We start from the raw sequence: 22,309 nt of genomic DNA, 5'->3' as shown, positions 1-22,309 counted from the left end.
GTGGTCTTTAGTGCTGCAACTGCCACAGAAATGTGGCTGTACTTGCCTGTAACTGAAAGAAGGCATTTCCCGTTTTTCTTTCTCACTTCCCTTGGGATCCACTGAGGGAGTGAAAAGGTCCACTTTGCAGACATATTTTATGTAAAGAAAACTCTCCATTCCATTACCAGGAATGAAAGACCATGGCAATGGTGCAAGGATATATAGTCTACAAGCCAGCAAATAAATATTTCTTTATGATGACCATAAATTTTGAAATTAATTGCAGCAAACTTAATCTTGTATCTAGTGAATAAATTCAGAAACACTCACCATTATTCCAGTGAGTAAACAGACTCCTTTCCCACAGTACGTATTAGGTACCATGTCACCATATCCAATAGACAAAAAAGTTATTGAAATCAACCACATTGCTCCAAGAAAGTTGCTAGTAACATCCTGTTGATCGTGGTACCTGAAAAGAAAATGGTTTTGTTATTGTGAAAACTTTTATTAAACTTTTGTGCTGTCAGAAAGAAATCGTATTAACTGGTCATACAACCATTCTTCTTATTACCTTTTTGAGAGCAGCTATAAGGAAATAAATAAAAATCAAATACAATTACATCAGCAATAAAGAAACAGGAGGTACCACAGCACCAGTAGTAGAGCTACTCAGATGGTTCATAATTTAGTATATTATTATTATTAAAATGTTGCTGTTATTAAAATAGCAGAAGCCTCAATAATTTAATAAAATCTCTTCATCAGGGGTACAAGTCCTGCTAATCCTCTGCAGCAGTGTAAGACACCAGTCTACTATAGTTGCTGCGGTCTGAGGCAAATATGAAAGTCAAAAAAGGATGTGTGAGCAAGCAGACAGTGGAGCATATCTCCATCGCCTTGGCCCAAACACAAGTCTGTAACACAAAACCTGATCAAGAACTATCCTGTAAATGCTTACTTAGACAACCTAAGATCTTCCCTCTCCTTCTACGTGCCCGAGATAAATAGAAAAGTATGGCTTTGCATTTTTCATCAAAAGATCTTTACCAGCAAAATCTTTGTACAGATCTTTGTACAGCAAAACCTTCTTTTTGTATTGACAACTATTAGGTCTAATTTCCTGATGTGCCATTTGTTGTCTTAGTTTTAATATTCTAGTGGAATATATTCATTTTCTCCTTCAAAGAAAAGAACTTCAGATAAATAATCTAGTCTTCACATAATTTATATACTTAATCAACAGGGAAGCCATAAGGACATATTTTAGGCTTAAAACTGTTATCAAGACTCATTCTGTGCGGGGAAGAATGCCTTATTAGGCCTTATTATTATGCCTAAAGTAGGTGGAATTTTGCTGCCCGCACAGAGTAGCTCTGCAACAGAGACTATCTGTGCTAGCTCAAGGTGGCAATAACCCCTGCAGCTGCTGTGAAGCCTTAGATTAGCTAGCTATGCTGTTGGATCCCTAATGGTATTATTTTAGCCAGTCCCTAAATCCGTGTTGAAGGAGTGATTTCTTAAATTAAAAATCTGTAAGTAAAATAGAGACAACCTAAAAGAGGGATGGGAGGAGGGGTGTCACTGTCATGATAATCCCATCATTTCTATGCCAGATTTATAGGGAGGGGGATTGGTTTTGCCTTGGGTTTTTTGCAACCTCATTCATGATTTTTGAATCTCTGTCACTGGTAATTCTGGTGCATGCCTACACCCTTCTGATTTTTGTAAGATTACAGTTGTGCCAGCACACACTTTCAAGTGCTTTACTATGTCATTAGGCATCAGCACCACCTGGGATTCAAGCCTGAATGAGGCTACCCTGCATCCACAACATCTCCTCATTCAGCCAGACAGTGAAAGACAGCTGGAATGTGACACACTTCACAATTCAACTGCCGTTCTCCTAAACTACCATTCATTCTGTATCTGAGAGCACTGAACTCCGACTGGAAAATAACATACTATGAGCAGCTCAGAAACACAAAAGCTCAATAAGTAAAGAAAAAGAAACAATTTCTGCAGCAAGTTCGACACAAAACAAAATACAGTCGCCACCAAACAGATTTCAGAATATAAGCATTTTGTTATTAAACATCAGTTTGAAAAAGGTTTTTATTTTTTATAGCTACTTGTTTTTTTTATTTCAAATCACTACAAAAACATTTCTTTAAATATTTAAAGCCACTACTCTTAGTCAATTAAAACATGCACTAGAAACACTGTAAAACAAACACTAGAAACAGCCATATGTCAATAAAATCTAGTATTTCACTGCATTAAAATGGCAGCTATAAACAGGCTGAATTTCTGGATTATATCCAGCCTCACACTGCAGCAGAACGTAGGATTATTTAGAAAAGCTGTTTCTTCCCCCAGGGTAGAAAACTCCTTGCCTGAAGTCACGCAGGCATTAAGTATGATCTATGACTTCTCTCCTTTGAAGAAACGTGCTAGCAGGCAGGGAGTGGAACTTACTACTCACTAGGCAATACTCATCCTGTGAAACACCCTTATTCACTGCTCTCTAACAAGCACATGTAAGTCCTGCCACTACTCCAATTAAAACAAAAAATAGCTGAACTATTACATTTGTGCAAAAATAGCATGGCTTGATTCCATCCCAAGGCAAACTTAGTGGGAGTTTTACCATTCATCTCAGGAAGACATAAATATTCCTCAGCTGACAATACTGCAGTGGCTTGGGTTGTCAAAGCACTATTCCAGATTCTTTATCAAACAGCAGTCCTTTTCTTCTCTATCAGTACCGTGATTTTCAGTCCCACTTTCCTTCAGAAATATGTTCATATTTGATGACATTTTATTTAATTGGTAAATCATCCTTTTAGCTGCACACAGTTATCACACATTGACATCTTGACACCTAAGACACGTTCATCTTAGATGACTAAGACAAAATCCAGTATAACATGAAACTTGATCATATTCACATTAATTCACACTTAGGAGTTTGATTTGAGTTAATCTTACTCCATGGACAGCCTCTGGTAACTGCCATCTTTGTTTTGGCTTTCTTGAACAATTCAAGGAAAGAACTAAAAAACCTCTTTTTGTAGGGAAGAAAATGCTTTTACCATAATCATCAAGAAATTCCTAGTCTGCACTTCAGTGGCAATCCAGGCTGAGTTTAGTTTTGTCAAACCTTAAAACTTTTAGACTAATAACAGCTGGAAACCGGCCCATTAAATCAGAAACTTGCCAAGACTGTTGAGACACTGATAGATCTAACCAGCCATTAGAGCTCTCCCACAGTATCAGGCCATTCTGTTACTATGTGCCTTTTTACTCTGAGTTACATGGTAGGTACTGGCAGCTTTTCATCTCTTAACACAGATAAAAATAATAGACAGGTGATGATAATAGACAGGTCTTCTTATTCCGTCTCTCTTCCTTTATCCCTTCTCACTTATTCAAAAGAAGGAATATAGAAGGAATGGCGGGGCTGACTCCTAATAAAGACAAGGGAATAAATTTTGGCTGCCTTGATGAGTTAAGGATCAGAAAGGAAGCTTGAAAAGTGCATGCCATTCCTTGTCTTTTTTTTTTGACGTGCCTGTTGACATCCCCCAAATATTTATGAACAGCAGCACAAATGTCGCCATAAAAAAGCACTAGGAAAGTGCAACACACTATGGCCACTGGATATCATACAGACTCACATCAGCAGCAGTTCAGAACCCAACCAAAAGTAATGGATGCGAGTAATCTGTCTGAATTGCTTCTTCGCGGTCAAAATGTTAATGATTTTTCTATTAAGCACATTTGTGGACTATTTATGGAAAACTAATAAATCTAACAGAGAAATGTTCAGTATCTTTACATAAGCAGCTTGTGTTATTCTGTTAGCTAAGATGGATAGAAAAATAATCTAAAAGAAAACAAGAGGACAGAGGAAAGAGAAATCAACACACACACATAAAAAGGTGAGATGGCATGTTTTAAGAAATTTTATACTTATATTCTTTAATATAAACTGCAGCTAAATATAAGTTTGTAGGCATAAAACTATTTAGGCTCCTAGCTGCTGTCAGGCATCTACTTCTCAATGCCTGGGCAATGACTAACCTGCCAGCAGAGAAGGTTTAAGGACGAACTGCCATTTTTTCAAAGGGTACCAAACTTTCATTTGACCTCCACTGGTAAAGGTCTTCTCTTGTTTTCCTGGTGCTGTGAAGAGCTGACGCTCTGCTAAATTAGTACAGTTGTCTGCAGTCATGGTAGATGGAAAGATTTTCCATCTTTCCAAGAGAAGCCATTCATCTATAAACATAATCTAAAGATATCAAAGTTGCTGAAACTCCTTGAAAGAGTTATCTGACATTTTCTTTTAGTTTTGTTTTGGTTTTTTTTTTAACCTGCATTCAATAATTGTGTAAGAAACTTAAAGAGAATCTGTTGAATCAATTCTACAAGTATTAGGAAACTAGGAATTGGAAAACCTTTAAATTTGTGATACAGCACTCTACTAAGAGGAACAGCAGCAAAGATAAGAGCTCTCAGTATCAGTTTCAAGCTACATGTAGTTCACTGAAAAAAAATCCTTCAGCAATAGAAGTTTTAGAAATTGGAAATAGAATTACTCATAATGAACTTAAAATTAAGCTCATCTTTTTTCTGACATAAAATGGCAGAACTAGGTAAATGTTAGCCTTTCTTTTTTCTTGTATGTCGAAAAAGCGGGGATAAAAAATGAGGAGGGGAAATTATACAGCAAAGATGGTGCTGAATCTCAGAGACTACTTTCTGACAAATTGAGTACTCTGAAGGTATTCTTCTTTCATGGAACTAATTTCGTTTATCAAATGCAAATTACTATTTTTTAATATCTTGGTTTTCTACAGCAGAAGCTGATGTATTGCCTTCCATAAAAAGGAAGGAAGTAAAAGCTCATGGCCATAAAACCTGAGGTTTTTTTCTGAACAAACTCTGGATCAGAGCATAAGCATGTGGTCAGTGCAAAAAATTTCCATTGACTGCTTCAGATTTTGGACTAGGCTCACACCGTCTATTACGAACACTGCTGAAGCCATATGCTTAACTTAAATCAAGCTAAAGTATACTTATTCCTTGAATATATTTTAGTTTACTTTATGAAAAGGAAAAGCCATATTGAGTTTAGTTTCTGTTAAGTCACACTGCTTGAAACTGGACAGACTTTACTGAATATTCATAAAGATCATTTCAAAACCATACTTTGTGTCCTGAGAGTCATCTGAAAGTTGTGCCAGATTTCACTATGAGTTTATTTGTAATGTACTAGGGACAGTCAGTACATTTAATATTATGAAACATGAAGTACAAAAACATAACTATATATTGCTGTATAGCAAATGAAACAAGGAAAGCACTTGTAACCTGAATATTTTCCACTTCAATTTTTATGTATGAAAGTTCAGCATGAGGCTGTCAATACTTAAAAAAGAAAGTGTTCTCATTTTTAAATTTTATTCTTTTCATCAATCCAGCCAGAAGGCTAAGAAAATCCTTCAGGATGAATTTTTGTGGTTAATCTAGAAATGTTCCTTTACTCCGTAAATTGATTGAGAAAGGTTAAAAACATAGAGGACAAATTTCTGTGTCTCTGGTGCTGTATGCCTTACTCTGGAGTGAGTACATACACGATAAACTAAGGGATGAACTTCTGCCACAAGTCTCTCCAAGGTAAACTCAACAGGATACCATAATTCCATCAGAAATGTAATACAGCTGTACATAGTGCTTAACTCCTGTAATAATGGTAAAGGCATATCATCCTCATTTGCACACATCGACCTTTGCAGTGACAGATTAGAAGACAGAAGTATTGCCCAGCTAAATGCTCCCAAAAAGAAAATGCTTAAGACACCTTCACCATAGTATGTTAAAAATACCAGATGCAGTTAATGGTTTTCTTTCCTTTGTTTTAGGCCTAATTATTGAACATGTTGGAAAATCCTTTAAAGAAACAGAAATTATCTGATGCCTCTTGATTGTCCTATTGGTAATTTCGATGCAAATCATACCATAGATGTGTGACACATCTATTTGACTTTCATACTTAACTCTTTGGTCATGATTGAGGCAGGCAAGCACATAATCATGTTTAACTAAGGATGCACAGGACGGGACCATGTGAATTTGGGACTGCTAGCCTGATATGAAAACTAGATTTAAATCCAACTCTTACTAATTATTCTTTTCTCAGACTGTGAAGTCATTCATAAAGGCTATCAACATAATTAGTATTAATTTGCAACAAAGAGTATGAGGTGGAAGATGAAATGTTAAACAAACTTGAAATCTAATTTGCAGTGCTCTATTGGCCCTAGAAATGAGACAAGCTAACTAACGGGAGAAACATGGGGAAGTGTACAGAAGCAGGTCTAGCTCTACTGAGAAGAATGCTGCCCTTAGGGAGCTATTAATTGTCCTTTCACTCGCTTAGCAGAACCGGCCTTCTGCAAGACTATACATATACAACAGAAACTGAATCCAACCGAACAAACAAAAATCACAGGCATTTGTAGAATTTCAAATGTGACTGCAGAGCTACGACTTTTCTGGTTATCTTAACTGTTTCAGCTGCTGTGCTTCATAAAAAGTAACTGAGATTATGATTTGAAAGCATCAAAGAAGGTAACAGAAAGAGACTTCCCCCCCAACCCTAACCTCTAACCCTAAACCCTAACACTAACCCTAACTTTAACTCCTAACCCTAACCTAAACCTAATGCTAATCCTATGAGTAATGACTACCAGGTTACAGGTCAAAGACATCTTGTTCTGACAGCAAAAGCCCATGACATTAAAGAATAAACAAGTCAGGGATACTCAGAAGAAAGATGTTCAGTTTGGGAGAGGAAAAACAGGAGCAGACAGTGAACTGTAGATGTGTGTTATTCTTGTAGAGTTCAAACCACTTTATTCCTAAGTGTTATTTCTGCAGCTACAAAACATTCATTATAAAAACTTATAAACAAGGCATATTTAACACAGACTGAATTATAAGAGTTCAACTACACCTGAGTGCTACCTTTCATAGAACTCAAGAAAAGATGTGACTGAAAGTAAAATTATCTTCCACCTTTAAAAGAAAAAAAAACAGGTTTCTCTAGATTGCAACTTTTGAGTTCAAGAAATTCAGTTACGAGACCCCAAAGGCAAAGAGGACAGAGACTTCCATTTATATGGATTAAAACTCCCTTGAAAATACATGAGATCTACAGTCTTGCTTTCCCATGCCACCCAGCTTCAGTCAATTTCTCCTTTAGGTTCAGGAGTTGTGACTGAAGAGAAGCAGGTGTAGAGCTGCAGCAGAGCTACACAGCCTTCTGCAGGAGATAGTCTGTTTTCTGAATATCTTCCCCCAAAGCATGAGAAAGCAAAATGTGAGCATACAGAATTAACAGCATTTTCTGTATTTTCACACCCCTCCGTTTGCTCCTCAGAATGGGTATAGTGAGGTATCTCTACCGGTACAATAATTTTAAACAATATAAAAGCATTATAATTTAATAGGAATTATTATAATTTAATAGGAATTAATTATAATTTAATAGGAAAATTCAAAACATTTTGTTTTTCAGTATAAGGACACCACAGCAAGCAACAATAGCTGCATGGAATAGACACTGAATTTAAATGACTTTGTCCAAGGTCACAACAGAACTGTAGGATAGATTTTCTCTGTCATGCTTTAATAAACAGAACATCCTCTATATCATTAAATAATGCTTTTTTCCACCAAAAATTTCCACTTTTTAATACTTTTATAAATTTATAAATTGTTTGTATACGTTTCACATACTTCTGTTGGTATACTAAAACCTTCACTTCTATGTGCTATATACTACAAGCAAAACTACTGCGGTTACCTGAATAACAGCAAAGCATTAGGGTTGACCCTATTAAGACCATGCTAACATTATTTTAGTCTGATTTTTTATTTCCCTTTGAAGGAAAGTAAAAATGGACTGATCAAATGTGTAGTCTCTAGTGCAGATTGTTGCATCTCCAGCAGACAACAGAGGCCATGGCATCTGTTTCTTGGCCAACTAGATCTCATTTTCCAAAAAAAATTCAAGAGAAATCATACTCCTTGATATCAGAAATACAATCATGGAAGGACAACAGTGTCCTGCTATGGCATACCGATTGTGTCAGCAGGTCTGCCTCCCAGCACAGAGAACAAGGAAGGCAACCAATGTGATCTGCTAACACGGATATTCAACTATTGGCGCAAATACCACTCTAAAAGCAGTATTATCGAGAATTATCAAGCACAACTTTTGTTAAATGCTGTTTTGCTTGGGAAAGGAAGAAAATGAATGCTGCAGGTATGACTGAAAGCTGACAAGCATCTTTGGTATATTAACTAAACGTAACATATAATTTGCTTTTGAATACCTTGGAAAGAATCTACTGTGAAAGGCTTCAATTTAACACCAAAGTTTAAACAGTCACGATTACAATTTTAGAAACTCATTAGTCAGAAGGTGTATGATAATTTTCTGAAAATAGGATGATTAAAAACAAAGTCAAAAGGAAAAGATATTTGGGCATGAATACTTGGTCTGAAATCTCACTACTTAATTTCAGGCAATGTTGTACCTCTGTGATTTCAGGTTGTGGGAAGCTTTGCAGGTCACATCTGCTGCATTCTTTAAAGCGTAGAGTAACATAAGAGATCACCTTTAATGCAAGGAATTAGAACATAAAGTATCTTCTTTCTGAAACTCAGTGAAGTGATAAATCATTTTTATTAGAAGACTATTACTTAATGCAAATCATTTTTGCAAGGTCGTTTCCCACATATGCTGTTGCATGCCCAGAAATAACGCAGTTCAGCCCCTGGACTGACACTAAGGTCAAAAAGGAAAACATTCTGGGTAACTCTCAGGTGAAGCCAATTACACCATGTGTCTACACAACCGATGAATTTAGCTTATTCAGGAAAAACTATGCAGTGGTTGAAAGAGGCGGGACAAAGATTAACATCACTCCTCTGTAACTACCAAAAGCAAGCCTGAAACAGAACCCTTATCAGAGTAAACTCCTCATTCTCCAACCACTACCCCACTGCAAACCCAGCAGTTGGTGTACAATGTTTTATAAACCCATGTTTAAGTTTCCCCCTCAGATGTACAACAGAATCAGAGAATCAGAGAATGATTTGACTATAAGATCATCTAGTTCCAAATCCCTGCCATGGTAAGGGATGCCTCCCACTAGACCATGTCACCCAAGACTCTGCCCAACCTGGCCTTGAACACCGCCAGGGATGGAGTGTTTACCGCTTCTTCTCTGAGCAACCTGATCCAGTGCCTCATCACCCTCACAGTAAAGAACTTCTTCCTTATATCTAACCCTGTTTAAGTCAGAACCCATTCCCCCTTGTCCTCTTGCTACAGTCCCTGATGAAGATTCCCTATACAGCATCCTTCTAGGCCCCCTTCAGACACTGGAAGGCTGCTATAGGGTCTCTACCTTATGGGGCCTTCTCCAGGATGAACAGCCCCAGCTTTCTCAGTCTGTCTTCAAACAGGAGTTGTTCCAGCCCCCTGATCATCCTCATGGATCAATTCCAGTGTGTCAACTGAACCACATAGCTTAGTGTCATCAGCAAACTTGCTGAAGGTGCAAAAATCCCACTGTCCATGTCACCAACAAGGATGTTGAATAGGATCAGATCTAACACTGACCCGAGGGACACCACCCGTCATCCATCTCCAGTTGGACATTGAGCCATTGACCATAACTCTCTGAGTGCAGCCGGCCATCCGGCCAATTCCTTATTCCATTCTTTTGATGGATGTGTGGCCTATCCATCAAATTTATGTCTCCAGTTTAGTGACAAGGATTGCATGCCGGAGCACAACAAACTGCCAAATGTAGCCAAATACCTATAAAGCCATTGACTTGTCTGACATGACTGATTATTAACCAAAATACCTTCCATGCCTTCTCATACCATCCTTCCATACCATCTTTCTCAGTACAGAGCTGGACTGAGGGAAAAGCTCCTCCCCTTTAGATTTCATGTCCTATATCCATACTATACTATGGATAGAGAAATGGCATCAGTAGAAAACAAGTCAAAACATATTCAACCAATATTCTCCTCTCCCTTCAATCAGCATCAAGCTGCAATGGAACTAAAATTTTTTTTTTTTCCTCAGTTTACATCAAATACTTTTAACATTACACAGCTGCTTAGCAAACAATGCCTTTTGACTCCTGGTTATTTTGTTTCATTCTCTTTCATGGACACCCCCTTGTCATGGGGAAAGAGCCTGCACGCCTTTGTGAGGTTGGGAGCTATGCCACGTGGCACATGCCTCCGGTAGGGTCTCCCATACCAGACAGGTCTCAACTGAAGGGTCAGAAAAAGCGTGTCCATGGGCAGGATGGGTTCACTAGCCTTCGAGCAACCATCCTAGGAGAAGGACAACTCTAATTTCAAACCCGGGCAGATGGAGCTCATATAGCCCTGTAAGGCAATCCATCTAAGAGAAGGTCACTCTAATCAAACCTACAACCCAAGGACTTTGCTGTCACTGGCCAAGCTCGCTAGGCCCTGGCAGATAAACCTCAGGTGTAAAGGGTGGGGCCAGTTCTGCGGACGCTGTGCCTCACCTAAAAAATCCACTGCGCACGCCTGAAGGGTTTACCCACACTTGCAAAGCCCTCTAGAGACAGGCGAGGGACAAAACGGCAGGTGATAAGGTGCACTGGAAGTCACAGACCTAACCCTGCATGCAGGTGGTTCAGGACATTGGTCTCTCAAGACTGATCCAGGAGATGACAGTCTTGTTCGGCAACATCCTGAATGACTGAGCAGCCTTTTTTTCAAGGAGAGCACTGCTTGCTCCATATGGAGAGAGGCCTAGAAAAGGTGGCCTAACCAAAGCTCATCTCCCCCTCCACTGGTTGGCTAGCTGTGGCCAATGGGCATCTTCTGTTGCGGTCCATTAAAGACAAAGAGACAAAGGCATATACCTGCCTCCAAAGGTGTGTCCAGATTGACACTTGCATGTTGGAACATCAGAACCATGCCTGATGCAGCAAACAGCGGGCGTCCTGAGCACCCTTCTGTGCTAATTGCCCACAAATTGTCATGACTTAACATCAGTGTTGCTGCTCTCGGTGAAGTTTGGCTTCATGAGGAAGGCAGCCTTAAAGAACATGGTGCCGGCTATACACTCTACTGGTCAGGCAAATCCAAAATTGAAAGTCATCTTTCTGGAGTTGGCTTCATGATTAAAAACTCCATCATCTCTAAACTTGAAAATTTGCTGATAGGTCATTCTGATCGTATTATCTCTTTACATCTTCCACTACACAGTAAGCAACATGTTGTTCTTTTCAGCATATATGCTCCAACTCTGCAAGCTGACCCTGCAGAAAAATTCTACTCTGACCTGCGTCACCTCACTCAAAAAGTTCCTATAGAAGATAAGATCATAATCCTTGGTGACTTCAACGCCTGAGTAGGTAAGAACTTTGAAGCCTGGAAAGGACTAGGCAAGCACGGTGTTGGCAGCTGCAATGATAACAGTCGCCTCTTACTAGAGTTCTGTGTAGAGCAACAGCTTACCACCACCAACACTATTTTCCAGCAGAAAGAGAGCCGGAAGAAAACCTGGATGCATCCTTGATCTAAATATTGGCACCTTATTGATTATGTCTTAGTGCGCCAGAGAAATATTCATGATGTCTGTCACACCCGAGTGATGCCTAGTGCAGAAAGTCAAACAGACCACCGTCTTGTGCGTTGCAAGCTTAATTTCCACTTCAACCTCAAACCTAAGAGGGGTGGCATTCCCAGGAAGAGGCTCAATGTTAATAATCTCCAAATAGCTGCAGTGAGGGACAGCTTTCAGGCTAACCTTCAAACTAGGCTTGAAGACCAGCTTATAGATTCTTCTCCTGAAGCGCTTCGGCAACATATTAAAAATAGCATCCTGCAGTCCTCCATAGAATCCATTGGGTTCTCCTTAAAGAAAAACAAAGACTGGTTTGATGACAGCAACCAGGAGGTCCAGGAATTGCTGACAAAGAAGAGATCTGCTCATCAACCAGAACTCACTCAGCCACTTTGCCATGTAAAAAAAGCAGCTTTTCGTCTTGCATGTACCAAACTCCAACAGAAACTTCAAGACATCCAGAACAAGTGGTGGCTCAACCTAGCAGAAAAGACTCAATTATGTGCAGATCTGGGTGACCACAGAGGATTCTATGAGGCTCTGAAGGCAGTGTATGGACCCACGTTTCAGGGTCAAAGCCCCTTACTTAGTGCAGATGGCCAAACGCTTCTTAAAGATAAAATCTCCATCCTGAATCGTTGGTCTGATCATTTTCAAACACTCTTTAGTGCTAACTGTGTAGTCCAAGGTGAAGGAATCCAGCACATTCTACAACATCCGGTGAAAAATGAATCAGATTTAGCCCCTACCATGGAAGAGACTCTTAAGGCTATACAACAGGTGAAAACTGGCAAGGCAGCTGGGGTTGGTGGAGTCCCACCTGAAATCTGGACGCACGGAGGCCTAGCACTTCATGCTAAATTTCACGAGCTAGTTGTGCACTGCTGGGAACAAGGTAAATTACCATCAGATTTTCATGATGCAATCATCATCGCTCTATATAAGAAAAAAGGTGTAAGGTCAGACTGCTCAAGCTACTGAGGTATAACTCTGCTCTCTGTTGCTGGAAAAATTCTTGCAAGAATACTATTGAACAGATTAGTACCTCCTCTCACAGAAGAACTTCTACCTGAAAGTCAGTATGGTTTCAGAGCTAATAGAAGTACCACAGACATGGTGTTTGTTTTCAGACAACTGCAAGAAAAGTGTAGAGAACAGAATATGGAGCTCTATGTAACTTCCGTTGACCTCACCAAAGCTTTTGATGCTGTGAGCAGAAAAGGCCTATGGCTGATCTTGGAACAATTAGGTTGTCCCCCCAGGTTCCTCAAAATGATTATTCTGTTACATGAGGATCAATAAGGCCAAGTCAGATATGGCAATGCACTCTCTGAGCCCTTTCCAATAACCAATGGTGTGAAACAAGGTTGTGTTCTCGCACCAACTTTATTCACAATCTTCTTCAGCATGATGTTCCAAAGGGCTACAGTAGGCCTTGATGAACAAAACAGCATTTATATTTGATATCGTACTGATGGTAGCCTATTCAATCTAAGGCAACTGAAGGCCCACACTAAGACCCTAAATCACCTTGTCCATGAACTGCTTTTTGCTGATGATGCCGTCCTTGTTGCCCACACAGAAGCAGCTCTGCAGCGTTTAACATCTTGCTTTGCGGAGGCAGCTGAGCTTTTTGGGCTGGAAGTCAGCTTGAAGAAGACAGTAGTTCTCTACCAACCTGCACCACAAGAAGATTACCATCGTCCCCACATTACCATTGGCAAGTCAGAGCTTAAGTCAGTTCAGCAGTTCAGCTACCTGGGAAGCATTATTTCCTCAGATGCCACGATCAACAAAGAGATAGACAACAGAATAGCAAAGGCATATAGAGCCTTTGGAAAACTCCGTAAAAGAGTCTGGTGCAATAAACACCTGAAGAGAAGTACAAAGATCAGTGTCTATAGACCCATTGTACTGTCTACTCTTTTATATGGGTCTGAACTAGACTTTCATGGCTCAGTTGACTTAGCTTATGATAGCATGAGATCACCTGGTCGCGGCTTCAACCTGTATCATTTTAACAGCTGAGCCCCATTTTTTTAAAGATTTTTAGTCACATCTCTACGTAACTGTTTGCTCAGCTGACCAGAAGTATATTTCTTTGAAACTGTGTCCTTTATATCTTTGTTGGTCTGCTATTGACACTATGAAAGAAACAGCCAACCAAAGATACAAGGACAAAATAAAATGGAAGATCAGCTACTCTGCTTGAGCATCATGGTGCAAATGTTCAATTTTCTGCAAATGAAGAACATGCTCCAAAATGGGTATGTATAAGCTAGCAGTGCCTTGGGTTATAATCACTAAATTTTACTGTAACTAGAAGGAACTTCACCCTATAATGGAAAGGTATGAAGTCCTAAAGGGAAAAAAAAAAGAAACCAAAAGCCAAAAAACACCCCCCACTCCCCCCCCCCCCCCCCCCCCCCCCCCCCCAAAAAAAAACAAACAAAAACAAAACAACAGAAGGCGAGTCAGGCTGGTTGGTCTGGCTGGGGCCAGGGAGGATCACCTATCTGTCAATGTCAGCAGTGCAGCAGGAGGTGGCAATGCAGCAGAGCAAAAGACTGTCCCTGGTTGCTGTGGACATCAGACATTCACCACCTACTGTCTAACAGGGGTGATGAGTGTCCTTACATTAAATCTAGTACATCACTAAACTCCAGCTAGATTTCAGGTGTGTTAGTAAGTAATAACTTACTTGCATGCTTTCAAGTTCTGCAAACCCTGCTTGCAAAGTCTCTTTGCATCTGCTGAAGATGCCCAATAACCTACCCCAAAAGAGGGATCACAGAATTAGAGGCAAGGAAATAAAAGAATAGCTGTAGTAAGTGAAAACCCCTGGACTGCAGAGATACTAGGTTTTAGTTTCTTAATCATCTTACACAAAATCCTGATCTTTGAAAGAACATGTTCATTTGTTAAGCCCACACAACTCTCAACTCCTATGTTTTTACAACCTTTCTGCTTTGTACTCCAAAGTTTCCTACAAGTCAAAATATTTTTAACGTAGCCTGTGCAACAGACACAACAAATACAATGTAACTACATGTGTATCTGCTCAAGTTTATGATTATTAAGAACACTCTTTAAGATGATCACAGCCTGCTTTATTATATCATTACAACAAAATAGGCAATGATTAATATTATTGCACTCCTAAGCCTGGGACACGATCCTGCAATCCTGGCATACCCACAGTAGGAATTCAGTTTATAATAAATGAATAATTTATTTACACTTCTAGGGGATCATGATTATGACAGAAGAATATATTAACATTAATATGAATAAAAATCCATCCTGTAGTTACATCTTTAATCATTCTGTCATTTGTTTTTTATGCATAACGATATGTTTCATTGTTTCAAAGACAGCATACACTGTTTTTTACTGCTGTTTTCACCCTGGAAGTAGTCTTCTACAAGTCAAAGTTATTTGTGAATATTTAATGAATTAATGGAATAAATAATTCTTTTGAAAACAAGACAACACAAAACCCCTAAAATAAATATCTGTTTTATTCATAGTTATTGCTAGACATCCTTCTCCCTGTTTCTCATATAAATGCATATTGACATAGACAGATGTTCCAAGGTGATGAAAACACATCACTTTTCATGCACGCTGATGACACTAACAATGGTTGCAGATTTTTCTGCCATGCATCCCTATTTCCTAGCATTGCAAAACCTGTTTTCAGACCTGCATGTAATTCCTTACAACTGATACTTACGTTTTTACCAGAGGTTTACCTCAGCAACTTGGCATGATTTGCGTGATAACAGAGTCAGGATGCAATCATTCAAGCTCTGTCATCAAAGATTTTGAAGTCAATGCAATTCCAGTGGCTTTTCCAGATTTTGCATCAAGTTCCAAAACAGACAGTAAACCCCATGGCAAGGACACCATCTCTTACTGTTTCTGCTCTTACCAACTGAGGCAGCTGCTACGCTGGGAGATTTGGAGTAATTTTTACTCTCATTGCACCTTTGTAATGATGGGTCTCTTTTGCTGCCAAGCTTAGCAAGCAAGTATAGCACAGAGACCTTAATTTAGTGCCAGGTCATTCCAACTCAAACCGATGTATGTTCACAGCATGGTGCTGTGCACAGTGTTCGCTCACACCTAATAGGAGTATAATTAACTGACCCTACTATCTAGTGGCTTTTAAGGTCCCACTTCAGACTGGCATGCACACAGCTTCCCGTCCGCAAGAGAGACTACAGAGCCTCTCACCCAGCCTTCTCCAATTTGGACTGTGAAGTCTGCAGAGAAAACAAACCAGCTAGCAGGGTGTTATGGCTGCCTGGGCAGTGTTCTCAGCACAAGCTGTCAGCATGATTGGTATTGATCAAAACTGAACAATTTGTCTTAAACCACTGTATCAAAGCTAAAGGCATTTGTCTTCACCTAACCGCAGCAGTTTTCACAAGTGATAGCTTCCTCCTCACTAGAAATTATCACATTTACTGTTACTGCAATGTCATATGTGTGTTATTCTTGGATACACTTTGCTAAGCAGTGTGCAAACACAGAACAAAAGACAGCCCCTGACCCAGAGTCTTGCAATTTAAATAATCTCAGATACTTGTCCAATTCACACTGCACTGATAGCTTCAGTTTTCTGTAACATTCAATGAACCACACTTGTGGAAACTCATAGAAATTTTACCAATGGATTTCATTTAACATAGAACAAGGCTTTAAAAAGAAATATTGCCTATCAATCTATTTTAGGGAAAAGAAAAGAAAAAAAAAAAAAAGGAAGGTAGATTCATGTTCTATTTTGTAATTCAGGAATGTTCGTGACTGATCAGCCTACAAGCTCTGAACTAGTATAACATCACTGGTTTTGGAAGTATGAGTGTAGGTGATTAACACACACCAACACTTGTACAGTATAAAGATTAAGAACGAAAGTCACGTATCATGGCCCTAATTCCAAATTCCCTGTTAGGGAGCACTATGTGTCTGAGAACACTGAGAACTCAGGAACCCATACATGCCCCACCGCTAATGAGGGAGGAAAAAGGAGAACAAGGGTTTTGTAAAAACAAATCATAATGCACTCCTTCTGATTGTTTCCCAAACAAAAACGTCTAAAGCATATTACAAATGTTAGAGTGTAATGTATTTTTATTAAAATATTTAAAATATATCAGTGTGCTGGCTTTGGCTGGGCTACAGCTAATTTTCTTCATATCAGCTGGTATGGGGCTGTGTTCTGGATTTGTGCTGAAAACAGTATTTATAACATAGAGATGCTTTTGTTGTTGCTGAGCAGTGCTTAAACAGAACCAAAGCCTTTTCTGCTCCTCAACTCACCACACCAGCGAGCAGGCTGGGGGAGCATGAGGAATTGGGTGACACAGCCAGGACAGCTGATCCCAACTGACCCAAGGGATATCCCACACCATATGGTGTCAGCAGCAGCATGTTAAGCTGGTTTAAAAAGGACAGGGAGATGTTCAGAGTTATGTTTTTTGCCTTCCCAAGTAACCGCTACAGATGACGGAGCTGTGCCTTCCTGGAGAACGTTGAACATCTGCCTGTCCATGGGAAGTGGTGAATGGCTTCTTGGCTGCCTTTGCTTGTGTGTGTGCAGCTTTTTTTTTTACCTATTAAACTGTCTTTACCTCAAACCCTGACTTTTCTCACTTTTACCTTCTGATTGTCTTCCCCCATCCTACCAGGGGAAAGCGAGCAAGAGGCTGTGTGGGGCTGAGCTGGCAGCTGGGGTGAAACCACGACAATCAGTACAAATAAAAGTGAAAAGGGTTTCTGGGTTTCAGTCCAGAAATATCATTGAAACTTTACAGAAATACTAGTATCAGGGTATGAGAATTTCTGTGTTTTAGGCCAAAATGGGGAACAGCCTTCTCATTTGCATGAATTTAGAAAGCCGAATATTCTTCCCTCTACCATTTTGTCACTTTTCCTTTACCTAACCATCTTTTTTAATCTATAAAACCATTTAAAAATAAATTCTAAGGTTGAGTTCCTTGGAACAGAAGGCGAGTGAACAGATGCAGCTTTTGGTCTGACTCGTCAGGGAGCACTGTGTACAGCAGACCATCTCACTGCCTGACACCAGGGTGTCACATCAAGGTAAGTCTCCCTAAACTCTGCCATGCACATGACTCCAGTTTGAGAGTGCCTATTTCTTACAGTCAGCAGTGCAGAACGAGTCATGCAGGCAGAACTATGCCCTCTTCTATTCCCACTAAGAGAAGGAAGCTGCCATTTCTAAACTCAATACTGATATGGTATCTTAATAATATTCCACAAGGGCTGGTGATGGGACCTTTCCACTCACTGGGCACTGGACTGCAGCATGGCAGAAAATTAGTGCTCTCTGTAATTGCCAGTAAACTTTGTGGCAGGTTTAAATTTCATATGTTTCCATAGGGATTATCAGTTTGTGTACATACCCAAGCTGTACTGAAGGAAACATTCTGGGGGATCTTTTGAATTAAGTAATTTTACTGTAAGGCTTTTTCAACTGTGCATAAACAAAACAGTTCCAAATTACCCAGGAAGAACTACAGTTGCAAGCATGTAAAGCTACAGGAACTACCAACAGCAAAGATTTGTCTGGCAAGCTGGGCAACCCACGTATGTGGTAACTATATTGGGACATCGCACAGTTACATCACTAAGCAGAAGTTGAAGAGCATAGTTACATCATTAAACAGAAGTTGTAAGCATACGCTGGCCACTACTGTGATGTCTCTACAATACTTACAGACAATTTGCTACAAAACGTACCATCTAAAGAATAACTGTAACGAAAACTATAGCTGATTTTGAACCTCTTAAGGCAAAAAACTATCCAAGGAAAAAACAAAACCAAAACCAAAACCTACATGTATTGTGACAGCAAAGGGAAGGAGCACAGAAAAGGAAAATAAAGAACATGCAAAATATTTAAAAAGAACCTTCTAATTTTTCCATCCATATAACCACTTCTTTAAACTGTGCAATTCCCCTCACACTATCCCGTATAATTGACCTTGAAGACTTGAATTTTTAGGACTGAATTATAAATTCTCAATAAAAGAAATTCTTTAATGTATAAGGTCAGAATTCAGTCAGTATATCGTCCATTCATTAGCACTGAGGCGGCAACCATAACCCAAACTCCTCACTGTGGCCTGATACCCAGATCAAGAAGCAAAAGAAAACCAATAGTATAGCCTAAATCCCCATTTCAAGGTGCATTTTTCAAGGGTGTTAAGCTACTGGAGCAAGAAATTTTATTTTGAAGTGACAAGAAACTGATTTCTGCTTCATTATGACCATATTTTCTACGGACCGTTTTTAAGAAATTATGGCAAATAGTTTTGATTCCTCTAGCAGCAAAATATTCTGAATAGTTTAAGGTGTTTGTTAAAATGGGGAGGAAAAAAATGAACTACTGCATTAAAAAATGCAAAGACCGTAAGATATCTCTTTGTATCCAGTAATGAAAGAATAATAAAAAAATCCATAAATTGCTCTCTGATCTGAAAGAATTTGGACTGTGTACAACCATTTTTGCTGAACAGTAAAAAGACTGTTGCCTGAATTAAGTTTTACAGATTCAAGATTAATATGAAAGAGAATGAAAAAAAGGCATTTTGTCTCTGAATGCAGATAAGTCCTCCTTTGTAGGTGTTCTTATTCTCTTCAGACTTTTGAATTTAGAGAAACAGTCTTCACTTTGCTCACCATTCTTATGAGACATTGGAACTACACATGAGCTTTTCCATTCCACTGTGTTCTCATACAAGTGTTGTATGTATAAATCCTCTGTAAATAAAAGGGAATTTAACCTAAACAAAACTTTTCCTGCTCTAGTTAGATGACCCTAGAAAAGAATATATTTTTTAAATAAGCAAGGAGAGTTTTTTGTGCTTGTTTTCAACTTTTTGTCTTTTGCACTCCCTTCCCCCAGTTGGGTCTAGTATTTTTGGACTAGAAACCACTCTATCTTGGCTTTATAAATTTTTGTGAGGGGATGACTACACCCATTATTGCACCAGTTATTATTACTTTCCATATCTATAAGGCTAATTCTATAAATCCAAACAAACTGAAAAATACGTTCTTATTTGTATTCCCAAAATTCTTTTGCTGAGAATACACAAACAACATTGCTCCAAAGAGAAGGAAGATCTGAATTTAGAAGAATACAAATCAAGCTCTACACACATTAGAATAAGTGCCTCTGCTTCCTCTATTAAACTTCAGCTATCAAACAGCTGAAAAACCCATCATTTAACTATTAGTGTTTCCAGATGCACTTAGGAAACCAATTTCTTATTTGGATCAATAGTTCTTTTTTTGGATTTGGTTTATGTATATAAGACATTCTCTGTTGTACTTCTGTAACAGACTGCCTTATTGCCTTCATTGTTTGATAAAACAATAGATCTGTTGTCTGTCAGTAGCATTTGCAATGAAAATACAACCAGTTATATCAGTTTTTAGTTATGAGTTGCTTTGAGAGATAAGTATTATAAAAGAACAGCTTAACATTTACTGTTAATCTATACTCAGTCTGCAAAACCAGGAATTAAGGCTAGAAGGCAGAGAAGCATTCATTCATAGCACAGCTTCCAGTCAAGATGATGATGGGTCATCTTTGATCACTCCTGTATTGAATATGTAACAGTTAACGTCTGCTGCCACTGGAGAAACACGACTACCAGTAGTACATTTTAGATCCAGCGAGCCAAGAGAAGGTAAGAAACTGTGATCTACAGCCAGCATTATCAACACATAAACAATTTTTGATCTGTTGACAGCAATTAGACATACTGGCTAGAAAAAAAAAGATACGCCATTGCTTCAGCATTTGGGGGCTAAAAATGGATTTAAACTAAATACTCAGACTTGGGTTGGTTGGTTGGTTTTGGGTTTGTTTTTTTTTTTTGTTTTGTCTTGGTTTTGGTTGGTGTTTTTTTTAACTACCAGTAAAAATACGCACACTGGCACTGCAGAAACTGTTAAAGGCAATTTCCAATGTAGTGAAGTGTAGCCTTGGGATTATGCATACAGTGTACAGTCTTAAGATAAGGTCCTCAAGCCAAGCAAAGAATTTAAACACATACTGCAAGGAAACCAGATTAGCTAAGAACTTTTTTTCTCCTGCATGAATTACAACTGAATTACAAGCAGATGCATCCACCTTCTTGTATCAAATAAATACTTAACATTTGCCTAGCAGTTTTCATGTGTGACCTGCTTACTGAAAGTTTTGTCAGGAAATGGTATTTCCAAGAATTAAGACAGGTGTTTACTTATTTGTGGAAAACAAGAATGCGCAGAGAGCAGAAAAGAATTTCACGTTCACACACAGATGGATTTGTGTATATGTGTTTTGTTTCTTTGGTTGGTTGGTTTTGGTTTTGTTAAAGCAAGGAAAGAATACATATCACAAGCTGATGGGCAGAAGAAAGGATGCCTAAAAGAACTGCTCAGTCTAAACTGACTTCATTGTCAAAAGTTAGAGAGTGGTACAAACAGAACCAAAAATGGTGCTAAAAATGTGCTGAGGAAGCAGAAAATCAATTTCTGTTCCCAGTTCTGCTGCTGGAAATCCACAGTAACTCCAAGCACACGACATGAGCACGTTAAAGCCATGTTGTGCATTCAGAAGGCAAAGTACTTTCTTCCTTTGCACAGAAAAAAAAAAGATAAGCAGGAGAGACTGTCTTCTACATAACCTAGAAAAGCAACATGCTTCTCACAGGAGAGACAGGCCTTCTCCAGAAGAGCAACGCAAATTTACCAATTTTCAATGATATAATGCTCTACTTTTTTCTTTTTTATAAGCCAAATATTTCTATTTTAACAGCTATAAACAGCTGACGACATTGCACAGAGCTATCTCAGTAACAGGATCAGTATGGGAAACTGCAAAAAGTAATCTGCTTACAGGGCTCGTAATTCATACATGAAAGTAACATATTCGTAAGTGCTCTAGATAGCGTGCCTTGAAAATGTTATAAACACAAACACCTATGGAGTTAGATCCAATAAAAACTCTGATTTTCATTATTAAGCACACATAAAACAGACAGCAATACACTGATACCAGTAATGAAAAGGCAGGTATTAAAACCTATGTAAATTAATCTTCCCCTCAAAACAAACATAGAAACTTGAGCAGTAAAACAGGAACAGCTTCTGGCATTGTGTGCACAGCAACAACTCGTACTTTCCCACCTTTTACTCCCAAACTCCCTCAGCCACATTACTCTGAAGCCCTTCCAACCCGTTTATACTCATCTGGCTGTCCACCATCATTATCTGAATTATATTCTGCCCTCATGGATGACCTTAAACTGCAGTCCTGGAAAATACCTTGCTCACCAACCCACTTGCTATAATTAGCATTCTGAGAGCTAACAGTACAGCCACTAAGGCACTGAGAAAGACACATGTCCTGCCTCAGCTCAATGCCTCTCAAGTGATCAGTCAGATGACCATTAAAACAGTGAAGTCTTTATTCAAATGGTCAACTCGCCTGCCTCAACCCATAAGCTGTCTCTGTAAGATTTTAAATAGAGGCATGGATAATGATGCTCTTTCATGTTACCCTCCTCACTATGAATTGGGGTGCTTCCAAATCTC

The 22,309-nt window shown here is 39.0% G+C and overlaps 1 protein-coding gene across 3 annotated transcripts in view; it reads right to left on the bottom strand.

Moving 5' to 3' along the window:
- The window catches only part of KCNN2 (potassium calcium-activated channel subfamily N member 2), a 58,469-nt gene that overhangs the window by 14,913 nt on the left and 21,247 nt on the right, over positions 1–22,309 (bottom strand). For all 3 annotated transcript variants that reach the window (XM_057397172.1, XM_057397171.1, XM_057397170.1), the window contains exon 5: positions 313–454. In XM_057397172.1, the coding sequence (XP_057253155.1) occupies positions 313–454 (142 nt within the window). The remainder of the gene's footprint in view (positions 1–312; positions 455–22,309) is intronic.

Source organism: Pezoporus wallicus, unplaced genomic scaffold (genome assembly GCF_028554395.1).
Source record: "Pezoporus wallicus isolate ANWC-B61680 ecotype Strahan unplaced genomic scaffold, APGP_CSIRO_Pwel_v1 contig_7502, whole genome shotgun sequence".
In the NCBI taxonomy this organism is placed as follows: Eukaryota; Metazoa; Chordata; class Aves; order Psittaciformes; family Psittacidae; genus Pezoporus; species Pezoporus wallicus.
This window is presented reverse-complemented; position numbering and strand designations above follow the sequence as displayed.